This window comes from Manis javanica, chromosome 1, assembly GCF_040802235.1.
Source record: "Manis javanica isolate MJ-LG chromosome 1, MJ_LKY, whole genome shotgun sequence".
NCBI classification, from domain to species: Eukaryota; Metazoa; Chordata; class Mammalia; order Pholidota; family Manidae; genus Manis; species Manis javanica.
The window spans coordinates 76,962,334-76,985,861 of NC_133156.1; the positions used below are offsets into that span (position 1 = coordinate 76,962,334).

Sequence of the window (23,528 nt, forward strand, 5' to 3'; positions counted from 1 at the left end):
GAGACCACTGATCTGTTTTCTTCTCTGTACTTCTTGTTTTTTAACAGTGTCATGTAAAATGGAATCACACAACATGTAGCAACTTGATTTGATTTTCTTCACATAGGAAAATGCATCTAAAACCCACCCAAGCTGCTGTATGAACCAATAGTTTATTCCTTCTTATGGCTGAATCATATTCCATCATGTGGAGTGGTTTAAGAACATCTAGGCTGTTTACAGTTTTGGGCTAGTGTGCATAAAACTGCCATAAACTTTTGTGTACAGGGTTCCTTGTGAATATAAGTTCCCATGTCTCTTAGGTAGACATCTAAGAATGGGCTAGCTGGGTCATACAGTAGATGTATGTTTAACATCTTAGTAAACTGCCAAAACATTTCCCAAAGGGACTATACAGTCTTGCATTCCTACCATAAATGCAAAATGTCTTTAAGCATTTTAAGAAGACAACTGTACCCTAAGATGACGCTTATGTGTGATGGCAGCAGAACTCTCAGTTACTCCAAATAGCACCAAATGCCCTTCTTGAAAAAAATAATTACGAGAGAAAGATCACTATTAAGGACTTGGAAAAAGGAATCCCTAATGAATCTTAAGAAAAAACAATGAAGGATACTTCCTTCTCGTAACAAACCAAAAAAAAGGACATCTAAGAAGACAGAACATATCATATAATATTAATTATAAAACCAGAACTCTTTTTAAAATAGAGGAGGGATGGAATTCCCACTGTTTATTTAACATTATTCTAGAATTTCTGGCTAGAATAAGAATTTCTGTGCAATAAGACACAAACCAGAAATAATGGACTAACTGCTGGAAGAGAAAGGAGGAACGTGGGTAGTAATTGCAGAGAATATTTCTTAGAAAACCTGAAAATGCCATATAAAATCCCCTGCAACAGAAACCAGTTAGACTATGCAATACAAGAAAAGTATTTTAAAAATCAATCTCTCAATAATAAACAGAAGAGATAGTAGAAAAATTCTCTGAATAATAGCAACATACATACCATAAAATCTCTAGGAATAACGGTAACCAAAATATGCAGGATCCATATAGAAAACCATAACAATTATTGAAATGTAAAAGGCTTGACATGTTGATTTTTATAGTACTGGCATCCATTAATTCACTCAGTTTGGTTACTTGTTCAAAATATTTGTCTTTGCCACAGATACAAGTTCTAAAGGAGAAGGTACAATAATTGTATTCACTGTGTTACCCTCTGTGCTTGCCTAAGTCACTGTCAACACTCCAAAATATTTATTTCTATATACAAATACGTTGTTCTTTGAAGTTTGTGAAGCTTCTAAGATACGTTCACCAGGTAGCTCAGAAGTTTTTGAAAAAAGTCTAAACTAGTTAATAACCACTGCCTAGCAAACTCCAACACCCCCTTTTGACCACAGACAACAGCTTGGCGTGCAGCTACCCACAGTCCTGCATTACTCTCTCTCTCTCTCTCTTCACTTTTCCTCTCGAGTATGAATGGATTCCACAACACAACACCAAGAGCTTCAGAGCTTAGAGGAGTTTAAGGGATTTTAGAAATGGGTCTTCTCTATAAAAAGGTTGGTTATACTTCAGTTCAATTTTCAGATCCTACAAGCAATGGTAGATAAGTAGCAAATGAATAGGAATGGAATTCTTGTTATTAAAAATTTGAGTTATTAAAAATAAGAACACCCCAGAAAAGAAACTGACAGAATCTAGTAGGTGAAAGTGAAATATTTCACAGTATGAAATCTGAGCCTTTTATCTGGACTCTTTTCTGCTTCCATATAATATAGAATTTAGGGTTAATAATTCATGGTATTCACACTGCTTGGTAGCTTAGTTTCATAATCAGGTTGGCATTTTTCCTCATGATTTTTATTGCTAATATTTTCCTAGATTTAAAAAATAAGGAATGATAGCATAAAATTGGTTAAAGTTGGCTGAACAGCAGAACCATAGCTGAAAATAAAGCATTTTGTTGATTATATTTATCATTTTTCCAATTTTTTATTATGTATGGGCATGTGTATATTTGCGTTTTTATGTGTCTGCTAGGGTTGGGAATACTGTGTAGTAATTTCCCTGTTGTGCTTTTAAAAAGGGACTTCCTATGAACACTAATAATGATAATGTCATAGTTATTTACTGAGAGAACTAATCTGGATTCTATGGAGGTATGTTGAAATTTTGTGAAAATGAAATTAGAGGTGCAGAATATCTCATAAGTAATGAATCTGTTATATAAAGCAGAGTTCAGTTAATGAAAAAACAGTTTTTCAAACAGTGCTTTTCAATGATCAAGTGTTTATTCCATTGGTCATTAACATACTATATTCCCAAAGCCTTCTTTGGCAAGAGTTCATCTTCTAGCTAATGTCAAAGAAGAACTGGCCCACAATAAGCTTTTTCCAATTTTTTAATCATAGTTCTGAATTGTTAGGTAAGATTTTCTTGAATATACTCTATCACCTATAAATGAAAGGGCTGGCAAAGACATGTTTTTAATAACTTAACTTACAGCAAAATCAGGCATATTAAGCATCGATAGACATTATTGGTTCTCCTGCATGTTGCTAGACCCAGGACAGATTTTAACAATAAAGAAAATGTAATAAATTTGATACAGAAATCAGAATTGTAATAAAGTAGCAGAACTCATAATGAAAGATTTAGACATCAATGAGGATGACCTTCAAATGTCAACTGTCTATAACTGAATTAAACTTGCTGCATTTTGGCCAAATTCATAGGTTTTGGAAAATATTGATAGCTGAGCAAGACAGAAAAAACTGGAATGATTTTGTTTACTAAATATCTCAATGTCAATTCCTTATTTCATTTTCTAATGCTTCTTAGCTAGTTCCCTAAAAAAATTACTCAACCTTAAGTTTGTATACTTAAATAGATGATGAAATTATTTAACTTAGTTAATAAATGGAGTAAATGAACACCTTTTGGAAGTTGACTTTAATGTTAGTCAACTGATACACTCAAAGTTAGAATTTAAATTAGGGAGATGAACTTAGATGAGAGGCATAAAGGGCAGTGCTATGTGGCTGTGAAAGAGAGAAAAAGGCTCTGCAGTGTAGTAATGTTGGGTTATTTACCTGACAGTCATAGAAAGAGGTAGCGTAGTACTTGACTTACCCTGGTGCCAAAAAGCTCTGGAAATGTCAGTCAGAATTTTCTGTCTACAGTGATAACTGTGGAGTGCTCACTGCAAAAATAAAGCATTATTAGACATAATCACACCTTAAGCTGTGTTGACAGATGTTAAAATGACTATAAGCAATTGAAGGGGAGAAAGGGTCACAGACAGTTATCTGGAAGCAATGAGACAAGGATATTTGGCAAAATAACCTATTTTCTGGAGAATGATATGATTTTAGGGTATGAGAGATAATGGGTGAGATAATTGGAAGGATAGAGCAAAGGGCCAGTTTCTAATTAAATTGACAGCATATATAGGATGTTACTTCAGGAAAATACCAATGATCTGAGCCAGGCCACCATTTAGTGCATGCAATTCTACAGTGAGAGAGCTGCTGGAAGATGCCTCAGGAACAAGGACTAGAAACATGTTAAAGCCCATAGCTTTTGGCCCAACACCTTTTTTCCACCACCTATCAAGATAAATACCTTACCAACGATGTATCCATCCAAATGGTAATGAAACAGGAAGGGGGCATTAGGGTGAAAGCTGTGGGAATTAGTCAGTGTACAAATTCTGCTTAGCACGGAAGATGTTTAAATTTGAAAAAATCCATAAGTACTAAAGGGTATTCATGCTGCCTTCCTATTATGACACTCATTGGACTAAAAAATAAAAGGAAATGGACCAATAGGGCTGGTAACTTGATACACTAAAAAGAAAGCTGAATAAATGAGCAAAGGACAAAGCGTTTTTTTGAAAAAAGTATTGTACGTTTCAGATGTTGTTTGACATCTTAAGGCAGAGTGAAGTCAATTTTTTTTAGCAATACTCACATCTGAAATAGTATCACGTACATTTTTAGCTAGTATCCAAACAAGTTCCATATTGTATACAAATGGGGGAAATGCCATTCATAATTGACAAGGTATGAATTTTTTATACTTTAAGCCATGAGGCTGCCACATCAACAAATGTAATTCCTTTGCAAATATGTCTTATGTTTATATGTATGAAATGTACACAATTGATACAGAACCCAAAAGGGAATAAGTAAGCACTTTAAATATATACATATATTTACTTTGATTTGCAAATTCTGTTCTGGGAAACATTTATTAAATTAGAAACAAAGAAGGAATGCAAGCAAAATGTGCTTAGAGTTTCAATTTACCTCGGACTTGGTGTTTTATTTACGTATTTTGCCAAAGCTTGGACTCAATTGGTTGAAATGCTGTCCTTGTTTTATTTTGTTTTTTAAATGTATAGAGAGCTGTTCTCGAAAGTTAAAATGATAAATTAGTAAAACTTAAAATCATCTATAGGAGCCCTACACTGTAGTGGTGATTTCATGTTAAAGATACTACACTGAGACAGCAGGAGAAGATCAAGCCTAGAATCTCAGAAAGAGTGACCCAGTCTGGAAACATATTCCACATTTTGTATAGCTTTGAAGAGGACACCACAACTTACTGAAGGGCCAAAAGAGCAAAAATCTTGAAATAACTTTGATATCCATTTGAGTATAAGTTCCATGAAGGTAAAGCTCTTGTTTATCATGACTTTCAACCTCCTCAATGCCAGCATGACCTTAGAAAAAGCAGTACTTCTTACTAGTTCCCCATGGGTGAGGAAAGGAAGTACGGAAGTGGTCCCATCATCCCCAAGGAGCTGAAGCAATTATTTTGAGAAGCTCCTAATTTGCCACTATAGGAAAAGTGATAGCACCTCAATTCAAATGTGTCTAAAGTATACTCAAATCATTATTTCAATTCTGGCCTGACCATGTAGAATACAAAGAGACTGTTTTTTCCCTCAATGAATTTTTTGACATATGCAGAGTGGATATAAAGTGTTGTTAAATTGCGAACTCCATGAGAACAGCTAACTTACTATTTATAGGAGACACAGAGACAGAGAGACATAGGCTGTGGCAAATGTACTGTAGTGGGTAAGAGCATTAACTCCAGAGCCGGCTGCTTGGGTTAGAATGCCAGCTCCACCACTGACCTTGGTTAACTCCTGGTCTATAGCATGAGGTCATCTCATAAAGTTACTGTGAATACTAATGAATTAATATATGCAAAGTATTTAGCACAGTACTTGGCACACTGAAATTGCTAAATAAGAATTAGCCATTATTATTATGTACTCCAAAGCCCCACAGTGCTGGCATATAGTAGGCATTCAGTAAATATTTTGATTGCTGAATGAATGAAAGGAAAGAACTTTAGAACCTATATGAAGATGAACATACAGGCAGTGACTCAATATAAAGTAATGGCACCATCAAATATGTAGAATTCTCATTTTAGATTTAGAATGGTTTGAATCTTTCTAAATTCTTAGCCAATTTCAAACACAATTATGAGCCAGGTCTATATTTCAAATTCTTTTCTAAATACAATGTTGCTATTAATTTCAGTAACAGGGGTTACAAATAGGTTCCTCAGCTAGTGAATCACGTTTCTAAACAGTGATTTCATTGAGAATGTCAACCCCAGTCGTGGTTAGTGCAGTGGTTAGCCTTGTGCCAATTTTTGTGGCTAGAAACCTGGTGATTCTTGTGTTGGCATTAGCTTTACAAAGGCTAATAAAAATGCACTCAAGTTTTAGGAATTTTAGTGTTGTAAACACATAATCCTTCCCTTCTTGATGAAAAGAGGATTTTTTTATATCATCTTTAGAAGAAGAGTACTGCTTGACACAGCTTAAGTACCTTTTAACAAAACAGTTTTATAAATGGAATAGACACCAAATGTCTATAAAACACAGTCCATGAACATTTCTGGGTATATCAAAATTTAAGTAGAAAAAAAGATATTTTTAAATTCTAGACGCATTTCAGTACTGGCAATATATGGTAGTCCAGACACTTCTCTTAGCAAAGGGCATTTCTTCTACATCAGCACTAAGTGCTGGGCAAGTAGCATGACCTTGACCGTCTATCTAAATGCTCATAATTTTTAAAAATCCACTGGTGAAATGAAGTCTCTGTCTCTATGGAGATATGGATGATTTATTGGACACAGAAAAATTCATCTTCCATAAGTACTGATGGCTACACTTCCATTTATGTTTTCCCTAAGCCATAACTATTTCAAATGTTACTGTTAGCATTCTTAGTTGTCCCATTTGTTGGTATATAACTCTCCTACTTAAATATATAGAACAAATCATATTAATTAAAATAAATTGCTTGAACAGTTATGTTGTGTTGCAGATTGTCTCTGAAAGCTATAAATTCAAATTAAGGGTTTTGCTGCTTGTTCCTGTGCTTGGAAAGATTCCTTATACTACATTAGTAATAGCAAAAGAAACTAACCACCTCACCAAAGAACATTCATTTTGAATCCTTGCAGAAATAGCTGGATGAACTGCATCTATAGCTACTTATCATACTCAATCAATTCTTGGATGCAAAAAAGCAAGTAAACTGAAAATTCAAGATGGCAAGTGTTGCTATTTAAGACATACCTGTATTTACTTCTATATATTTTAAATATATATTTCTATAGAAATGTATATCTATTTATTCATGTGTATTATATGACATTTATTTATATGTATTATATTTTAAAACACTGGGATCTAGTGGCTGTAAGTGGATATACTACATTAACAAACTATGATTTAATTTTAATAAAATAAAAAACCTTATTTCCTGCATATTAAAGTGCTACAGTTGGTCAAAATAATTTCTGGAGAGCTAAAATAACTCACTTTGCTTATTTTCAGAAAAGACTTAATTGTGTAACTTCCAAGGGCAAAAATGTGACTGCCATTTACAGTATTCTATAAAAATTGAACATCCTTTACATTTCACAGAAACCTCTATAACATTAAAAATAAAATTTCAATCTACTGTAATTTTGAAAATAAAATAGTACCAGTTAATGATATTCTTAACTGTTTTTGACCTTTTGTTTGTGGATGTGTTTTCTTTATGCTTTCCTTTTTCCTACTGAATTCTCTTCAAACTAGCATTCCTTAATTAGCTTGAGGGAATAACTAAATTCAGTTAGAAATGACTTTGTAAAGCTATCTCTCCTCCCTTATCAAAGTGAGATTTTTGCTATCCACTCGTTTCCAAATGCCCCTACTGATAAGGTCTTGTAACTCCCAGGTTGGACCTTTATTACTTAACTACTTTAGAGTTTCAATACAAACTTCAGAGAAGAAGCAAAACTTTTAAGGTGTTAAAAATTACAATATACAAGGAAGTTTTAAGCAATTCTGTTTTAGAGAAGATAAAGCTAAGTAATAAATCAGCCGTCTAGGTTACATGAAAGAATAACATTGGTTTTTCCCCATTTCCACTAAATGTATGCTAAGGGGATGGACTGAAATTATATATATTTCTTAAAACTTAGGTTCTAAAGCATTAGGCAAAAGTGGTTGTGCATTTGTGTCATCTGAAGAATATATGAGAAGGAGGGTAGGTCTCATCTATTATATAGAATTGTAAAGACCTGTCTACAAAGGAAGAGACTAACTCTCTAATCCTGTGGTTTGTTTGGATAAAAAGAAAGAGCTAGTAAAAAAAAATGGTGCCATTTATATTCAAAGTGACTATGCTCAACAGTGTTCTTCTAGTATATAATAGATTTCCCATAACTATTCATGAATCATACTCATGAAAAATACTCATCAAGTTACCCTCAAATATAGGATAGTCTTGTAGCTGTCCCTTCCCTGAAGTTTGTCCTTTGGGATTAAGTGTATTCAAAATCACCTTCCTACAGAAATGTCTTTAAAGAGCATCAAATTTCATAGTTTTATCATCGACTACGATAATGACTTTACTACTCTAAAAAATCAGGATGCTTTCTTTTATTAATGTAACTACCTTTCCAATGAGTGAGGAAGGAAATGAATTATTCCTTAAGGCTACTCAGATTGCTTAATGAATCAAGGAAGAAATGCCTGAATTATGCCTTTTTCACAAAAAAATTCCTAAAACAAAGCCTAAGAAAATAGCACCAATGCCTTCATTACCACTGACATTTCATGCCTAAACTGAAATATTCTACAAAATTTTTATGCAATCTTGTATATGATTTAGAGTAATTATTCAGTCCAGTCCATATGATGAATTCTCTTGGTCAAAAAGCTCCCTGATCACAGGACCATATCCAGCAACTCACACTTTTATGTTACCTAGCACAGTATTTTGAAGTTAGCAGGCTCTCAATAAATATTTGCCCTATGAATGGGCAAGGAATTACATATGGCAAAACTGTTCCAAAATGTGGCTATTGCTCTGGGAGGAGGAGGTTCCACCCTCTGGGCAAGTTTACTATGAATTCGCTGAGACCGAATAATGACAACAGATCATTGGGGGTAAAAAGGGGCTCCTACCAAGCTTTATTCTCACAGCAGTAGGTTGAGCGCTAGACTCACATCCACCATCTCCGTCTCTGACCCTGGCTCCAGTCTCTGCACCAGGCACTGCCTCTGCTCATGGCTCCATCTCTGCTCCCTCCTGCTCATAGCACTGGGCTTTCCTTCCCCCTCTCCTGCTTTCATCTCTCTACGCTCCTTTCTCTCTTCCTAGCACACAGCTCTGTGGTTTCTCTTCTTTAAGCAATATCAGTGGTAAACAGTTTACTGCCAATGAGTATGCAAGCAGGCTAAGTATGACATCATCGCATGTATACAGTGGACCATACTAAGACCAGGTGAGAATCCTGGCCATACAATTTCCATTTTCCCTAGAGTGTCTTACTGTGACAGATTTCAAATAAACCACAAACCCGGGCAGATCTCTGAAAATATAATCTATGTACTAAAAGTGCAGTAACATATAATTTATAAGGTCCTTTAATTTCAGTCTTACAACAGTCTTTTGTAGGAGTTCATTACAATTAACTTCCTACCAACATCATTCATTGAGAACAGAGTTTCCCAGAGTTTTTACTAACTCAGGCCAGCCTTTTATTTCTTCTATCTCTATAACACTATATCCTAAGAATTGGTATAATCTTATAGACTCCTGTATCATAAAACACAGATTTAAGTTTGCTCAATTAGTGTTACATATTCATATTCTTCAAAACTGAAGACCCTAAATATTTAGTTATTCTCAGATAATTAACTAAAATGGAAAAAGTGAATGATTGTTTCATTGATAACTAAAAGGGCTTTGCTGGCCTATAAAATTTCTAAGAATTAACTGCAATAACTTCATGAGGACTAAGATGACAGAACCACTTTATTACAATCCTACTGTATGCTTTTGAGAAGCTTCTAAACTAATGAGGGAAGCAAGACAATCAACAACCAGACATCCAAATTTTTTGGAGACTTGAAATTTGAAAAAAACATTTTATTTTTATCTAGATTGCTTTATTATTGGAATATAGTATATAATATGTATAACATAGAAAATATGTTAAACAAGCTTTATGTTATTGGTAAGGCTTCCTGTTAGCATTAGACTATCAGTGCTTAAGTTCTTGGGAACTCAAAAGTTATAACCAGATTTTCAACTGTGTGTTAGGGGGTCAGTACCCCTAACTTCCAATATTTTTCAAGGGCCAACTGTATATTTGAAAAATTTTTAAAAATACAAATTATGCATATTTGGAGTGGAGTGAAAATAACTACTGAAAAGTGCATTTGGAGAGTGTGGGTCAAAAATGAAGTTTAAAGATACTGAATTACAGTTTGGAAGACAGATGAATTACAGATGTGGAGACAACAGCTGAACATGTGGGAACAGATATGAGGCCTTCCAAGGGGTAAGGGAAGACTTCCCTTCAGTGCAGAAGGTCTCGCATGGAATCCTGAGGAAAGTCTACTTTATAGGACAACAGCAAGAAGAGAACAGAGACATTCTTTTGTCCACAGATTTGCTGGGCAGAGGAGGAAAAGATAAAAAGGGTCTATTCAATGAGAGTAAAATTCAATATGACTTCACTTTTTGCTCCTTAGCTACCAACTGGTAGGACAATTTGAAATCATCAATTTGTCCGGATGGTTAATGTTGTTTAACAGTACAATTAACTAAGAAATAATGGTAAAGCACTTTGTAAATATAAAGTACTACATAAATGCTTAATAATAACATTAAATCAAGAGGCTATTTCAAGTTACATTTTTATATCCAAGTACTTCATGGGTGTTTCAGGAGAAATGCCAATAATATGATCAAATGTCGTCATTATAAATGTATTTGAAAAATACTAAAAAAAGGGATTATAGGAAAACAAAAGCAAACTGAACAGGGTGAACTAGCATGAAATGTCTCCCTCATGAAAGACAAGAAAGAATGACAACATGATCATAGAAATGTACAACTGAACACTGGATGAAACCAGTAAATATCCAGCAACTTCATTTTACCAATATATTTATTTTTTTTAAAAAGGATTTATCAGATAAAACACTGGGAACAGGGCAAGAGAAGGAATATAAAGGTTGTGAACTCTGAGGAGGCCATGCCACTTGATACAAGTAGACTTATAAAACAGTAACACTTGATGAATTCATAGCTCACTTACTCTTTACAATAATGCATCAACATGTACACCATTAGTATAGGCCATTTTGCTTATAAGAAAATTAAGGCACTGAGAGCTTACGAAACTTGCTCAATATCATACAGATAGTAAAAGGCAGAGTCAGGATTCACACTTAGATGGTATAGCTCCAGTGTTTGCTAGGAGGGATCTGGGAAAGGTTTCACTTCCCTGACAAAATGAGGCAGCTGCCACTGCATGATGCTGAGGCTACAACTATCTTGCAACCATGAGGTAAAGCACAAGAGAACGATAGAGAAGTCAGTCCTGATGTTTTCAGGCTATATAACCCATGCCAGCAGTAACCCACCTCTGGGTTTCTTGTTATGAGAGAAAAATAACCTCTTATTTGTTTAAACCACCACAGTCAGGATCTCTGCTATTTGCCACTTTAATGGATATGCCAAATAATCGTGATAATAACAATAGTTATCACTCACTGAATGTTTGCTATAAGCCATGCACTATGTTATATGTTTTATGTGTACTTATTAGCCATTTCATCCTGATGGCAACTCTATGAAACAGGCACTGTTATTCTTCCAGTTTTGTTGACAAGGAAACTGAGGCTCTTAGCCCACAGTTTGTTATAGGTAAAAGCCCTATAATATTACCTAATATTCATATAACATACAGAGCAACAGACAGATACCTCTGGTCCAGGGTTGAATGTGTGTGTAAATCCAGGAAGATGAACTAAGGCTGAGAATCCCTAAGTCAACCCAAGTAGTGATGGAGAACAAGGTGACTGCTGGTTCTGTTAGAGTATCTCAGCCCAGGTTTTAGAATCTCTGTTGTGTCTGCATACAAAAAGAGACCCCTAGTTCAGGATAGGCAAAGCTCCAAAATCTACCCATCCAGGAGCCATACAGATGGAGCACACCCTGGAAAATAATTAAGATTATGGTACAGATCAGTAAGATCTCATGGGATTTTGTTGTTAATCAGTGTCTAAGATACAACATATTCATTGCCACTGGTTGGAGTGGGGATTAGGCTGCAGTTCTTTTATCATATTAGGTAGGTGGAGAATTTAGCAGTAGTGAAAGAGAGCAGGCTACCAAAGTCAGGAAAAACAAAAGCATAATTATTTCATACTGCTTTTCAGGGAGAATTACAATATTCTGGTTCTGACATTTTCTGGTTTCTATGGGGCTCTGCTTCCACTACATATTTTAAATATAGGAAACTAGGAATAGATATTTTAAACAGATTGCCCAATCAATTGTGTTTACCAAATAAACAGGTCATTTTCTTTTCCATTAGTTTTTTTGGAAAATTGACTTGTTTTTGCACTGTGTTAACAAAGCCTAAAACTATGATGAAATTAAAGCTAAATGTCTCTTAAAAACTTACAGAGAGAATGGTTCAAGATGATGGCATTGGAGAATCCTAAACATACCTCTTTCCATAGACACAACAAATTTACAACTATACATGGAATAATTTCCTCAGAAAAAGCCCTGAACACTGAATAAACAGAACCTCCACAATGAGGACAAAGAAGCAACATCAAGATGGGTATGACTGGCAGAGACAAGATGTCACCAAAAAAAAAAAAAAAAAGTAAAACCTCACCCTCGGCAAGACAATTGACAAATGGGAGGGATCTCAAAAATACTGAGAAGGGAGGGATTAGAGCTCCACATCAGGTACTCCAACTCTTAGGTCATGCACAGTGGAGATGAGTCCCCAAAAAGCCAGGCTTTGGAAACCAACAGAGATAACATCCAGGAAAACCATAGAGCTATAGAGAACAGAGAACCCACCCAGTCTCACTCTCCCTGGGACCCAGCAATAAAATATCAGATGGAAAAGCACCTAGAATATAGGTGAAGTAGGTCCATGTACTAGACCTGGGGCATCTGTCAGGGAGGCAGGACACTGCTGAAATACTCTCTGGGAATGGAGACAATGTTGGAGCACATTCTACCTTGCTAGTTGCCAGTGCTGGTACTATCACTCTAACCATCTTGAAACTCTCACTCTAACCTGCTAATACTGTTGGGAGTGTCCTGCTAACTGCCACAGCAACAGCCAGTCCCCAGCCAGCATGGTTGGGTGAGAACCCCATTCATTGTCACTGCAGCAGACCCAGTGCACCAGCCAGTCATAATAGGAGAGTCAGGATAGGCAAAGCTCCAAAATCTACCCATCCAGGAGCCATAAAGATGGAGCACACCCTGGAAAATTATTAAGATTATGGTACAGATCAGTAAGATCTCATGGGATTTTGTTGTTAATCAGTGTCTAAGACACAACATATTCATTGCCACTGGTTGGAGTGGGGGTTAGGCTGCAACTCTCTGTCACAGTCCCAGTCAGCCAGTCCAGGTGGAGATCCCTATCTGCCACTGCAGCCCCAGACAGCTGGGCCACAGGGAGAGCTCTGCCCATAGCGATGCCACAGCCACTACACACCACAAGAGGCAGGTGCACACAACTTACACAGGGGATACCCTGTAGCATCTGGTGACTGGGGGTAAGAGTGCTTCTGGGCCCCATGGGACATCTCCTATACAAGGCTGTTCCTTCAAAACAGGAAGAGGTAGCTAATTTGCCTACGAACAAAAAGTCAGACAAAAAGAGGAGACAGAGGAATACATTCCAAACAAAAGGACAAGACAAAACTTCATAAAAAGACCTTAATGTAATGGAGATAATCTATCTGAAAAATAGTTCAAAGTTATGGTCATAAAGAAGCTACTAAACTTGGGAGAAAAACTGATGAAGACAGAACTTCAACAAAGAGAAAAATTATAAGAAAGTACTAATCAGAGCTTAAGAATACAATAAGTGATGAAAAATTCACTGGGGGGAATCTATCAGTGATTAGATGATACAGAAGACTTGGATGAGTAACTTGGAGGACAAGGAATTGGAAATAGCCCAATCAGAAGAGCAAAAATTAAAAAAATAAATTTTCAAAAGAGCATACTTTAAGGAATCTCTGAAACATCAAGTATTCTAATATTTGCATCATTGTAGGTGTCCCAGAAAGAGAAGAAAGAGAGAAAGAAGCAAAAAATTTATTTGAGGAAATAATGGCTGAAAACTTTCTAACCTAGGGAAGGAAAGAAAAAAAAGACAAAGCCTCAGAAAAAGACCAGGTCCAGGAAGCTTAGACAGTCCCAAATAAGGAACCCACACCAAAGAAACACCAAGACACATTTAATCAAAATGTCAATGTTACAGACAAAGAGAGAATCTTAAAAGCAGCAAGAGAAAAGCAAACAGCCACATACAACAGAAATTCTATAACGTGATCAGCTGATTTTTCAGCAGAAACTTTGGAGGTCAGAAGGCGGTGGCCTAATTGAAGTGGTGAAAGGCAAAAAGTTAAAACCAAGAATACTATACCCAGAAAGATTACCATTCAGAAATGAAGGGGAGATAAAATGTCTCCCAGATGAGCAAAAGCTAAAGAAGCTCATCACCACTAAACCAGCCTTACAAGAAAAGTTAAGTGAACTTCATTAAGTAGAAAAAAGAAAAGAACAAGCCAGAAATAGAAAATATATGAAAGAAAATAATCTCACTGAAAAGACAATTGTACAATTAAGGTAGTGTATTATCCACTTTTAAAGCTGGTATGAACTACAAACACAACCAGAAAACAATAACAAAATGGCAATAAGTACATATCTATCAATAATTGTTTATCTGTAAATGGACAGAATGTTCCAATCAAAATTCACAGGGTGGCTTATGGATAAAAAACAAGAGCCATCCATATGCTGCCTAAAAGAGAATCACTTCAGACTTAGAGACACCCACAGACTGAAAAAACAGCCAAAGTCAGTAGAAGGAAGGAAATAATAAAGATCAGAACAGAATTCAATGAAATAGAGACTAAAAAAATAGGGAAGATCAATGAAATTAAGAGCTGATTCTTTGAAAAGATAAACAAAACTGATAAACATTTAGCCAGACTTCTCAGAAACTAAAGAGGGAGGGCCCAAATAAATCAGAAATTAAAGAGAAGCTACAACTGATACCACAGAAATGCAAAGAATTTTAAAAGAGTATTATGAACCATTATACATCAACAAACTAGACAACCTATCAAATGGATAAATTCCTAGAAATATACAATCTTCTAAGACTGAATCATGAATAGAAACTTGAATAAGCCTACTACGAGCAGTAAAATTGATTCTGATTTAAAAACTCCTCAAAATAAAATTCCAGGTTGAGGTAGCCTCACAAGTGAATTCTACCAAACATTTAAAAAACAGTTCATACTGACCCTTCTAAAATCATACCAAAAAAACAGAAGAAATGCTTCCAAAGTCATTTTACAAAGCCAGCATTACCCAGATACCAAAACAAGACAAAGAAATTACAAAAAAGGAAATGACAGGACAATACCCCTGATGAACACAGATGAAAAAATCCTCAACAGAATATTAGTGAAACAAATTCAACAACACTTTAAAAGGATCATACACCATGTCCAAATGGGATTTCTTGCAAGGATGGTTTAACATCTACAATTCAATCAATGTAATATACCATATTAACAAAAAGAAAGATAAAAACCATTTGATCACCTTAATAGATGCTGAAAAAGCATTTGACAAAAGTCATCATCCATTTACTCTCAACAAAGTAGGTATAGAGGGAATGTACTTCAACATAATAAAGGCCATATATGACAAACCGTCAACTAACACCATACTCAATGGTGAAATGCTGCAAGATTTTCCTTCTAAGATCAGGAGCAAGACAAATATGTCGACTTTTATTCAAAATAGTATTGGAAGTCCTAACCACAGCAATTAGGCAAGAAACAAAAACAGGCATCCAAATCAGAAAGGAAGAAGTAAAACTGTCATTATTTACAGGTGACATGATATTACATATAGAAACCCCTAAAGAATCCACTAAAATACTATAAGAATTAATAAATGGATTCAGTAAAGTTAGAAGATACAAAATTAATATGCAAAACTGCTGTGTTTCTGCACACTGATAATGAGCTATCAGAAAGAGAAATTAAGAAAACAAACCCATTTACAACTGCACCAAAAAGAATAAAATACCAGGAATAAACTTAACCACAGAGTTGCAAGACCTGTATAAAACCTGTTGCAAGACCTGATGAAAGAAACTGAAGTAAACACAAATAAGTGGAAAGATATGCCATGCTCTTGGGCTGAAAGAATTAACATTGTTAAAATATCCATACTACCCAAAGTGATCTACAGACTTAATGCTATTCCTATCAAAATACCAATGGCATTTTTCAAAGAACTAGAACAAATTATCCAAAGATTTGTATGGAAACAAATGAGATCCCAAATAGCCAAAGCAATATGGAGAAAGAAAATAAAGCTGGAGGTATCACACTCACAGATGTCAAACTATACTACAGGCTATAGTAATCACCACTGTATGGTACTGGCACAATGACAGACACATCGATCAATAGAACAGAATAGAGAGCTCAGAAATAAACTCATGGTTATATGATCAATTAATCTATAACGAACAATGCAAGAATATACAAAGGAAGAAGTCTCTTCAATAAAGGGTGTTAGGAAAACTGGACAGCTCCGTGCACAATAATGAAACTGGACTACTTTCTTACATCATACACAAACCCCCACTAAAAAATAGATTAATGAATGTTAAGACCTGAAACCAAAGAAGTTCCAGAAGAAGGTATATTGTTTTGGATCTGTCACTTCAGGCAAGGACAACAAAAAAGACAATAATTTTATTAAAAAATGGGCAGAGGATCTGAATAGATGTTTTTTTTCCATACAGATGGGCAACAGGCACATTAAAATATGCTCAACATCATCACGCACAAAGGAAATGCAAATCAAAACCGCAATGAGGTATCACCTCACAGCTTTCAGAATGGTTACGATCAAAAAGCCAAGAAATAAGAAATGTTGGTAAGGATGTGGAGAAAAAAGAACCCTTGTGCTGTGTTGGTGGGAATGTAAATTGGTGTAACCACTATGAAAAATAGGAGGGAGGCTCTTTAAAAAGTTAAAAAGAGAACTATCATACAATCCAGCAATTCCACTACTGGGTATTTACCAAAAGAAAATGAAAATACCAGTTCATAAAGATATGCACCCTTATGTTCATTGCAGCATTATTTACAATAGCCAATATATGGAAGCAACCTAGGTGTCCATTGATAGACTAATGGATGAAGAAGATGAAGTGTGTATATGTATATACACACAATAGAATATTACTGAGGCATAAAAAAAGAATGAAATCTTGCCATTTCTGACAACATGGATAGACCTAGTAGGTATTATGCTAAGTGAAATATATCAGACACAGAAAGACAAATATGGTGTGATTTCATTTATACATGGAATTTAAAAAGGAAAACAAATCAGAAACACACTTATAGATACAGAGAACAAATTAATGGTTGCCAGAGGGAATAGGGGTGGTAGGATGGACGAAATAAGTGAAGGGGATTACGAGGTACAATCTTCCATTTATAAAAGAAGACACAGAGATGTAATAAACAACATAGGGAATATAGTCAACAATATTATAAAAACTTTGTATGGTGACAGATGGTAGCTAGACTTACGATGATCATAAAGTATGTAAATATTGAATCTGTGTTGTACACCTGAATATATCACTCATACTTCAATTAGAAAAAGGAACTTATAAACCTGAAATATCAGAATGCTTCTGACAAACATATATTTCAAATCACTAATGCTTTTATTCAATAAAAGTAAAATTGTTGGAAAAATGTAGTTCTATTATTTTTTTTCTATTTTTTAATAATTTCTTATTCTCTTATGAAATTATTTCTTTAGTAGGCACAAAGGAAATAAAAGAAAGTTGTGGTAGGCAAATAACTTTGCTTAATATCATTAATTAGTAACAACTCAACTATACTGTGAAGTGCCTATAATTCTCATAAAGATTCAAAAATACTTATCAGTACTTATCCAGATTCTATTATGTATACAATTCATTTAATTCACATTAATTACATATTTTTAATGAAACAAAAATTATGCTTTCAATGTTCACAAGTAATGACAGTGAGCAAAATATCTGCATAGTACAATATCTGTTTGCATTCGTGAAATCATTTACTCAGTACACTGCTAAGTATCTTTACATGGGAGAAAAAAGTGAACCTATTTTTCATGTTGGATTTCTTTAAAGGTAAATGTGAATTTAGAAAAAAAAATTTTAATATCCCAATTTGGGCAACATTTTTAGGGAAATAAAATACTCCAATTATTTTCAACAATAATTAATGATACCTGCACAATGGACTTAAAACCATGTTTAGTGTTATATATATCAGTCCAGATTTCATAGTCTGAATCCATGATTTCAATCCCAAGATACTTGGGCAAGTGACATTAAGATTCTGTGCATCCTCTACAGAATAAGAATAACGTTTCATAGGAAGGATTTAAACAGTGATACGTCAAGTGTTTAAAACAATTGCTAATCCATAGGCAGTGCTATTTAAGTATTTTCTGTTGTTAATATTTTCCTGCTTAGAAGGAGTTCAGTTTAACATGGAAGTTAATAATGCTTAAGTTCATCTATCTAAAATGGGCAGTGACAGTTTTTCATCTTAAAAATTCCATGAAAGCAGTATAAGGTCACCTGTGGGCTTAATGTCAAATCTCAAAATACTGACCTTAGGAGTATTGTCCCTTGTTACATGTCTTTGAACAGTGTGTGGTGAAAAATCTCTTTATCTTTAAAGTTTTTATTAGAACGTATGACCAGTGACTTAATTTTGACCATATGGGAACATATGGAGAGACAAAGCCAACCAGAAATAGTTTTAGATTCCACCAAAGTTGGGGCCAGGAGGTGAGAAGAATCACAGGCAAATGATGAAGAAAAGTGAATTAAATCCCAGTCTAATCTCTCAGATAATGCCTTTTCTCTCCACTCTTTGCTTCCTTCTTCTCTCTTTACACGAACTGCCTCCCAGGGCCTACTGAACCCTGCACTCCAAAGAGAAACCTCTGTGGAAACAGGACCCCAGTAGGAAGTGTCTATGGAAAAGTCAGTGCCCATGCTTTCTTTTCACCACTCAAAGAAATCCAGGAAGTCCCGCCCCACGCTGGACACACTTTACTCATGTAGGACAGGCCATTTGTGATTTAGGAGTTCTGAGTGTAATAAAACAGGGGGCTTCTGGAAGAAATGCAGTGAACAGCTACTGTTTGTTGTTAGAAATCCTATCCCAGTGAAGTCCGTATAGCAGAGACTCTTTAAGGATGCGTCAGCATTGGTTTAAAATCCTTTTGTTGCAGCATATGGTGGATGGCTTTGGGGTTGGAAGAAATAGGAATGAGGAAAAGATAAAGGAAATACATGCAGACATTTCCGTGTTGAAGTGCTGGGTTAGGTCCTGGGGAGCTGGCATCCATGAGAGGGGAAGGAGGGAAAGGAAGGAAGGATCAGCATACTTGGGTTGCTGTGATAACATTTATTTTGCAAGATTATATATAGTTTCATATTCTACCATTATGTTCTACATTTCCCAATCACCCAGAATTAGAAAGGCTTTAATCTTTTTTAGCCAACACTTTATGTAACCTTGCTAACAATTTGCTGCTTTTCTTGGATGATTAACTTGATTACTTCAAATCTGATCTCATTTCTAGGAAACAACTGACCTGCCTTGAAGGTACATTCAGTTTAGCTTGATACTCTTCTTGCTGCTAAAATCTTCCTGGCAAACCTCTCTGCAACTTAAAGACACTATCTTGATCGGCGAGGGGGAAATACTATGAAAAATATTTCCTTATTAAATGTTAATTCTATAAATTATTTATATGCATGTATAAACTAGTAAGCCATATAAATTTTTTTAATCTAGAAATACCAAAACCTCATTTAAAACAATACTTTAAACTTTACTCTGGAGTAAAACTGTTTCGACTACTTATCTTGCGGATTCTTCTGACCACTCAGCAGAAGCAGTGCAATGAACTCTGTTGCCCAAGAGGCAGCCAGTAAAAGAATAAACAAGGGAAAGCAGATGCCTCAGTAAACCAGTGACTACACATACTCAAGCTTTGAATAACTGAGTGTTGACTATAATTTGGAAGTTACAAAAATAATAACATGTGATTTTTCTTTTAGGTGGGAAATGAGGAAGGATGAAAGACTAGAAGAGGAAGAAAAAGTAATGCTGGAACATTTAAAACAAATTTGCACCATCCAGAAATCTTCTGCCTCAGATAACACAGAGGAACAGCAATCTCCATAAAACAGCAACAGCTTTATTTTAGGAAATAATCACATGTAATGGAGTAGGATTTTTACTAGAGTCAGAATGAACCTCAAATGTGCTGTGAAGCATGAAACCAGTGACTGAGTAATCTCTGAACTGAAAAGGAATACAGCATGTAAAGTGCTACATATCTTTTATTTTAAAAATAGTCTCAATTTTTTTTCCCCTCAATCTTTCTCTTGATATAACTGCTGCCATCTCGTGTTCCCTTTGAATTATTATTTTTTTTCTTTCAGTCTTAAAGTGTCTGTGAAAATACATAAAATGCTTGGAAATCTTTTCCCTAAGGATTTTTAATTGCAACATTTAGATGTTAAGTTGAATGGAGTCACATAGCCCCCTGAGGGTCATCTAATAATTTCAATTTAATTTCGTAGCTACAGCCCGAGTCAGGTCTTAACTGCCTTTAATACCCACCATTATACCAGCCTCCTTTCCCATAGCCTCTTCCTCTTCCAACTTAGCTTAATCATAGCCACAGAAAGCACTCTCCTGAAGTATAACTTTAGTCTTACCTCTGCCTCGAGTGGTTTTTGAAACACCAGATCCAAATTTCCAATCATGCTTTTAGATCCTGCACCCAAAGTCTCCATGTTCAGGCAACTCTCTATCATCATCTTGGCTCAAGCCATACACATCATCTTTTCCAATCAGAAACCATCTTGATCCCAAAATATATTCAATACTTACTTCACCAATATCTACTCCACAGCTCATTATCCAGTCTTAGTTAATTCTCTTATTTCTATTACATTAACACACACACATAGTGTGTGTGGAAATAGAACACATTCTAGCACCCTCTATGCCAAGTAGTTGTATGTACTCTTTTTCCTGTCAGTGCCTGATGTTAGATTATAAAGACCTTGAAGGCCTTGCAATATGGTATGAAGCCTTCCTTCATGACGATAGTCTCCCCAGATACCTGCTACAGAGTTATTCATCTAGTGGGCAGTCAGTAAACATAGTTGTTTGAACAGCCAACAATGAAAGAAGACAACAAAGACAATCAGACTATGGAGTAATCTACAGGACATCTGGGAGAAGCTGTATATCATCAACTATATTAAAACCATGACATCAAACATCATGGTTTCTGATGTTCTCAGAATGTCCATCTTCCCACATTCTGTGATTTTTATAAATCATGTCATGTGTAGGTGACATGATTTCCAAACTAAAGTACTTACACATTTTTCAAAGAGTAATAGTTTAGAGTGCAGAGGAAGCCACCTTAGAAAATCCCTTGCATTATTTCTTTACATAAAACCACAGAAATGGCTATACAGCCAGTTGCCTGCCAAATAACACATTTTATTTTTAAATAATGTATTTTAGGTGGCCAGTATAACCATGAAACAAGTGTTTTAAGACATGATTAAAATAATTTCTAAAAACTCTAAGCAGACTATTCAAAAAATTTTAAGAATTTTTTTTTAAGATTTGGACTTTCCACCTAATCCTACCTATAAAGAGTTAATAATCAACATAAGGCAACAACTGACTTTATTCCTTCAGTTTAGTGATGGTCTATGTACTAAATCTGCATAACTGTGTTTTATTAGAATGGACACTAAAATACTGCCAAAGTCAAAATAAAAGTAAACTGATTCAATAAACTAAATAAAATAATCATACAGGATTTCACATTTGGGTTCTTTGTCTTCTAATATATCTAAAAGTCATCTTTAAATGCCATTTTTTAATTGAATCTGTACATTTCTACATTAATCCTGGTAAGTGATTCAGTTCCTCTAGAAAGAAATCTCTAGGGCTCCATTTGAAAGGAAGGAAGTATATGGTGAGGGAAGAAGGGGAGAAGTGGGAAAGAGAGAAAAGCAAAAAAGAAGAGCTTGCAGTTGAATTCTCTTCTCTACTTGCTCAGTGAAATTACTGTAGTGCGATAAAATTTATAACTGGGAATGTTAAATGACAAGTCATTAAATTATCAGATCATTTTGGCTTTATATTCAATATAATTTCTTAAAATAGGATAAGAAGTGGTTATTTCAAAACAGTTATTCTAATATTTTATTACTCCACATATGCTGATCACAATATTATCTTTCTATAAATATAATCTATGTTCTGTTTAACTGTATATTCATGAAATTATAAGCAGGTATCTATTTCATTATTGGCTTAATAGTTACACTGTGGAAACAGTATGAATTATTAATAAAATCTAGATGATAATGTGTATTTGTGAGCAAGAGTAATACCATCTTGTCAAATCCACCATGTTGACTGTTGAATCGCCCTTACAAATCCCATGAACACACAAGTACAGATCTTAGATAATATCCAGACTGAAACAGTATTTTTGTGTCCTCTGAGGCGGGACTCCTTGCTCTATTCAGTGATAGTAGTCTGACGCCAGCCCCTATTCCTCTGAGCGCACAAGTGGGTGCCTGCATGGAGGCCTTCCTCCTTGCCTCTATAAATTAGTCTCCCTAAACACGAGGCAGTGCAGAGACCTATGTGTCCTGTGGCTGCCCAGGGCAAGCTTCTGTATGTAAGATCCCCTCAATAAACCTCTACTGAATTCAGGTTGAACTTGTCAGTCTCTGTCTTTGGTCTCACAGCCCGTTCGACTTTTGGTGGTTGGTTTGCTTATACCTTCCCACGTGGAACAAGTGGGGAGCCAGCCAGGAAGGGCAGAAGACCAAAGGATGGGCAAGAGGGACTAAAGCATCAGCAGGGGAAATCCCAGGGTGGCTCTTCATGCCCATGTATGGAGGAGTAACCCATTTATTAGGGCCCGTGTGGGTATGGGGACACCCTGAAAAAGCCAGAAGGCCTGGAACGCCTATTAACAGAGAGCTGTGGTGACCCACCGTGGTAGGGAAGGCCCCCAAGCTGCTGCGGCAGTGTTGGGATGGCCATTATTGTCGGTGGGTGGTTGGCCACAAACACCCAACTAGCAGCTAAAGCAAAAGTAAATTGTCTAGAACAAGCGCTACAATTAGAGATATGAGAAGGTCAGCCTCACTCTTGGAAACAAATTCAGCAGAAAAGATAGAAAATTAGAAAAGAGGCACAAGTCAAAACATCAGCGTGTGGTTTGCACACCAGGCAAGGAAGAACCTGAGACACCTGCATGTCCAGGCAGTAACAGCTAGACAAGAACGGGATGCCAAGGTTTGGAACCCGTGGGAGCCACTTACTGAGTCAGATGAGGATACAGAAACCCTCTTAGATGAGGAGAAGAGACAGGAGGGCCTTCATGACTTCAAGCCAGACCTTTAGTGCAGAGAAAGGCCGAGGCGCAAAAGGTAGCATCAGGAAATAACAGACAACCCACTCAGGAAAGCATAACAATCAGAATATATTGCAGCTGAAATTTGAGATGCAGCAAAGGCTTTTAGACAGTTGCCAAGGGAAAGTCTCCCAATTCGGTTGGTATGCTTGGGGGATACTGTTGTGAATAGAAATTCTCTACCAGGCAGTGAAGCACAAAAGATGAGTAACATAATCACTCATCCAGCCCTCCAGCAGAGGTTGCATCATGCCCACCAGGTAATCACAGTCACATGGACTGAGGAAGGTGTTAGCCTGGAAATCTTTAGAACAGGCTCAAATC

The 23,528-nt window shown here is 35.8% G+C and overlaps 1 protein-coding gene across 2 annotated transcripts in view; it reads left to right on the forward strand.

Moving 5' to 3' along the window:
- The window catches only part of KIAA0825 (KIAA0825 ortholog), a 400,739-nt gene extending 378,244 nt beyond the window's left edge, over positions 1-22,495 (forward strand). For both annotated transcript variants that reach the window (XM_073233937.1, XM_073233922.1), the window contains one exon: positions 19,795-22,495. In XM_073233937.1, coding sequence (XP_073090038.1) covers positions 19,795-19,921 — 127 coding nt within the window. In that variant the 3' untranslated portion in view covers positions 19,922-22,495. The remainder of the gene's footprint in view (positions 1-19,794) is intronic.
- Positions 22,496-23,528: the final 1,033 nt, after the last annotated feature.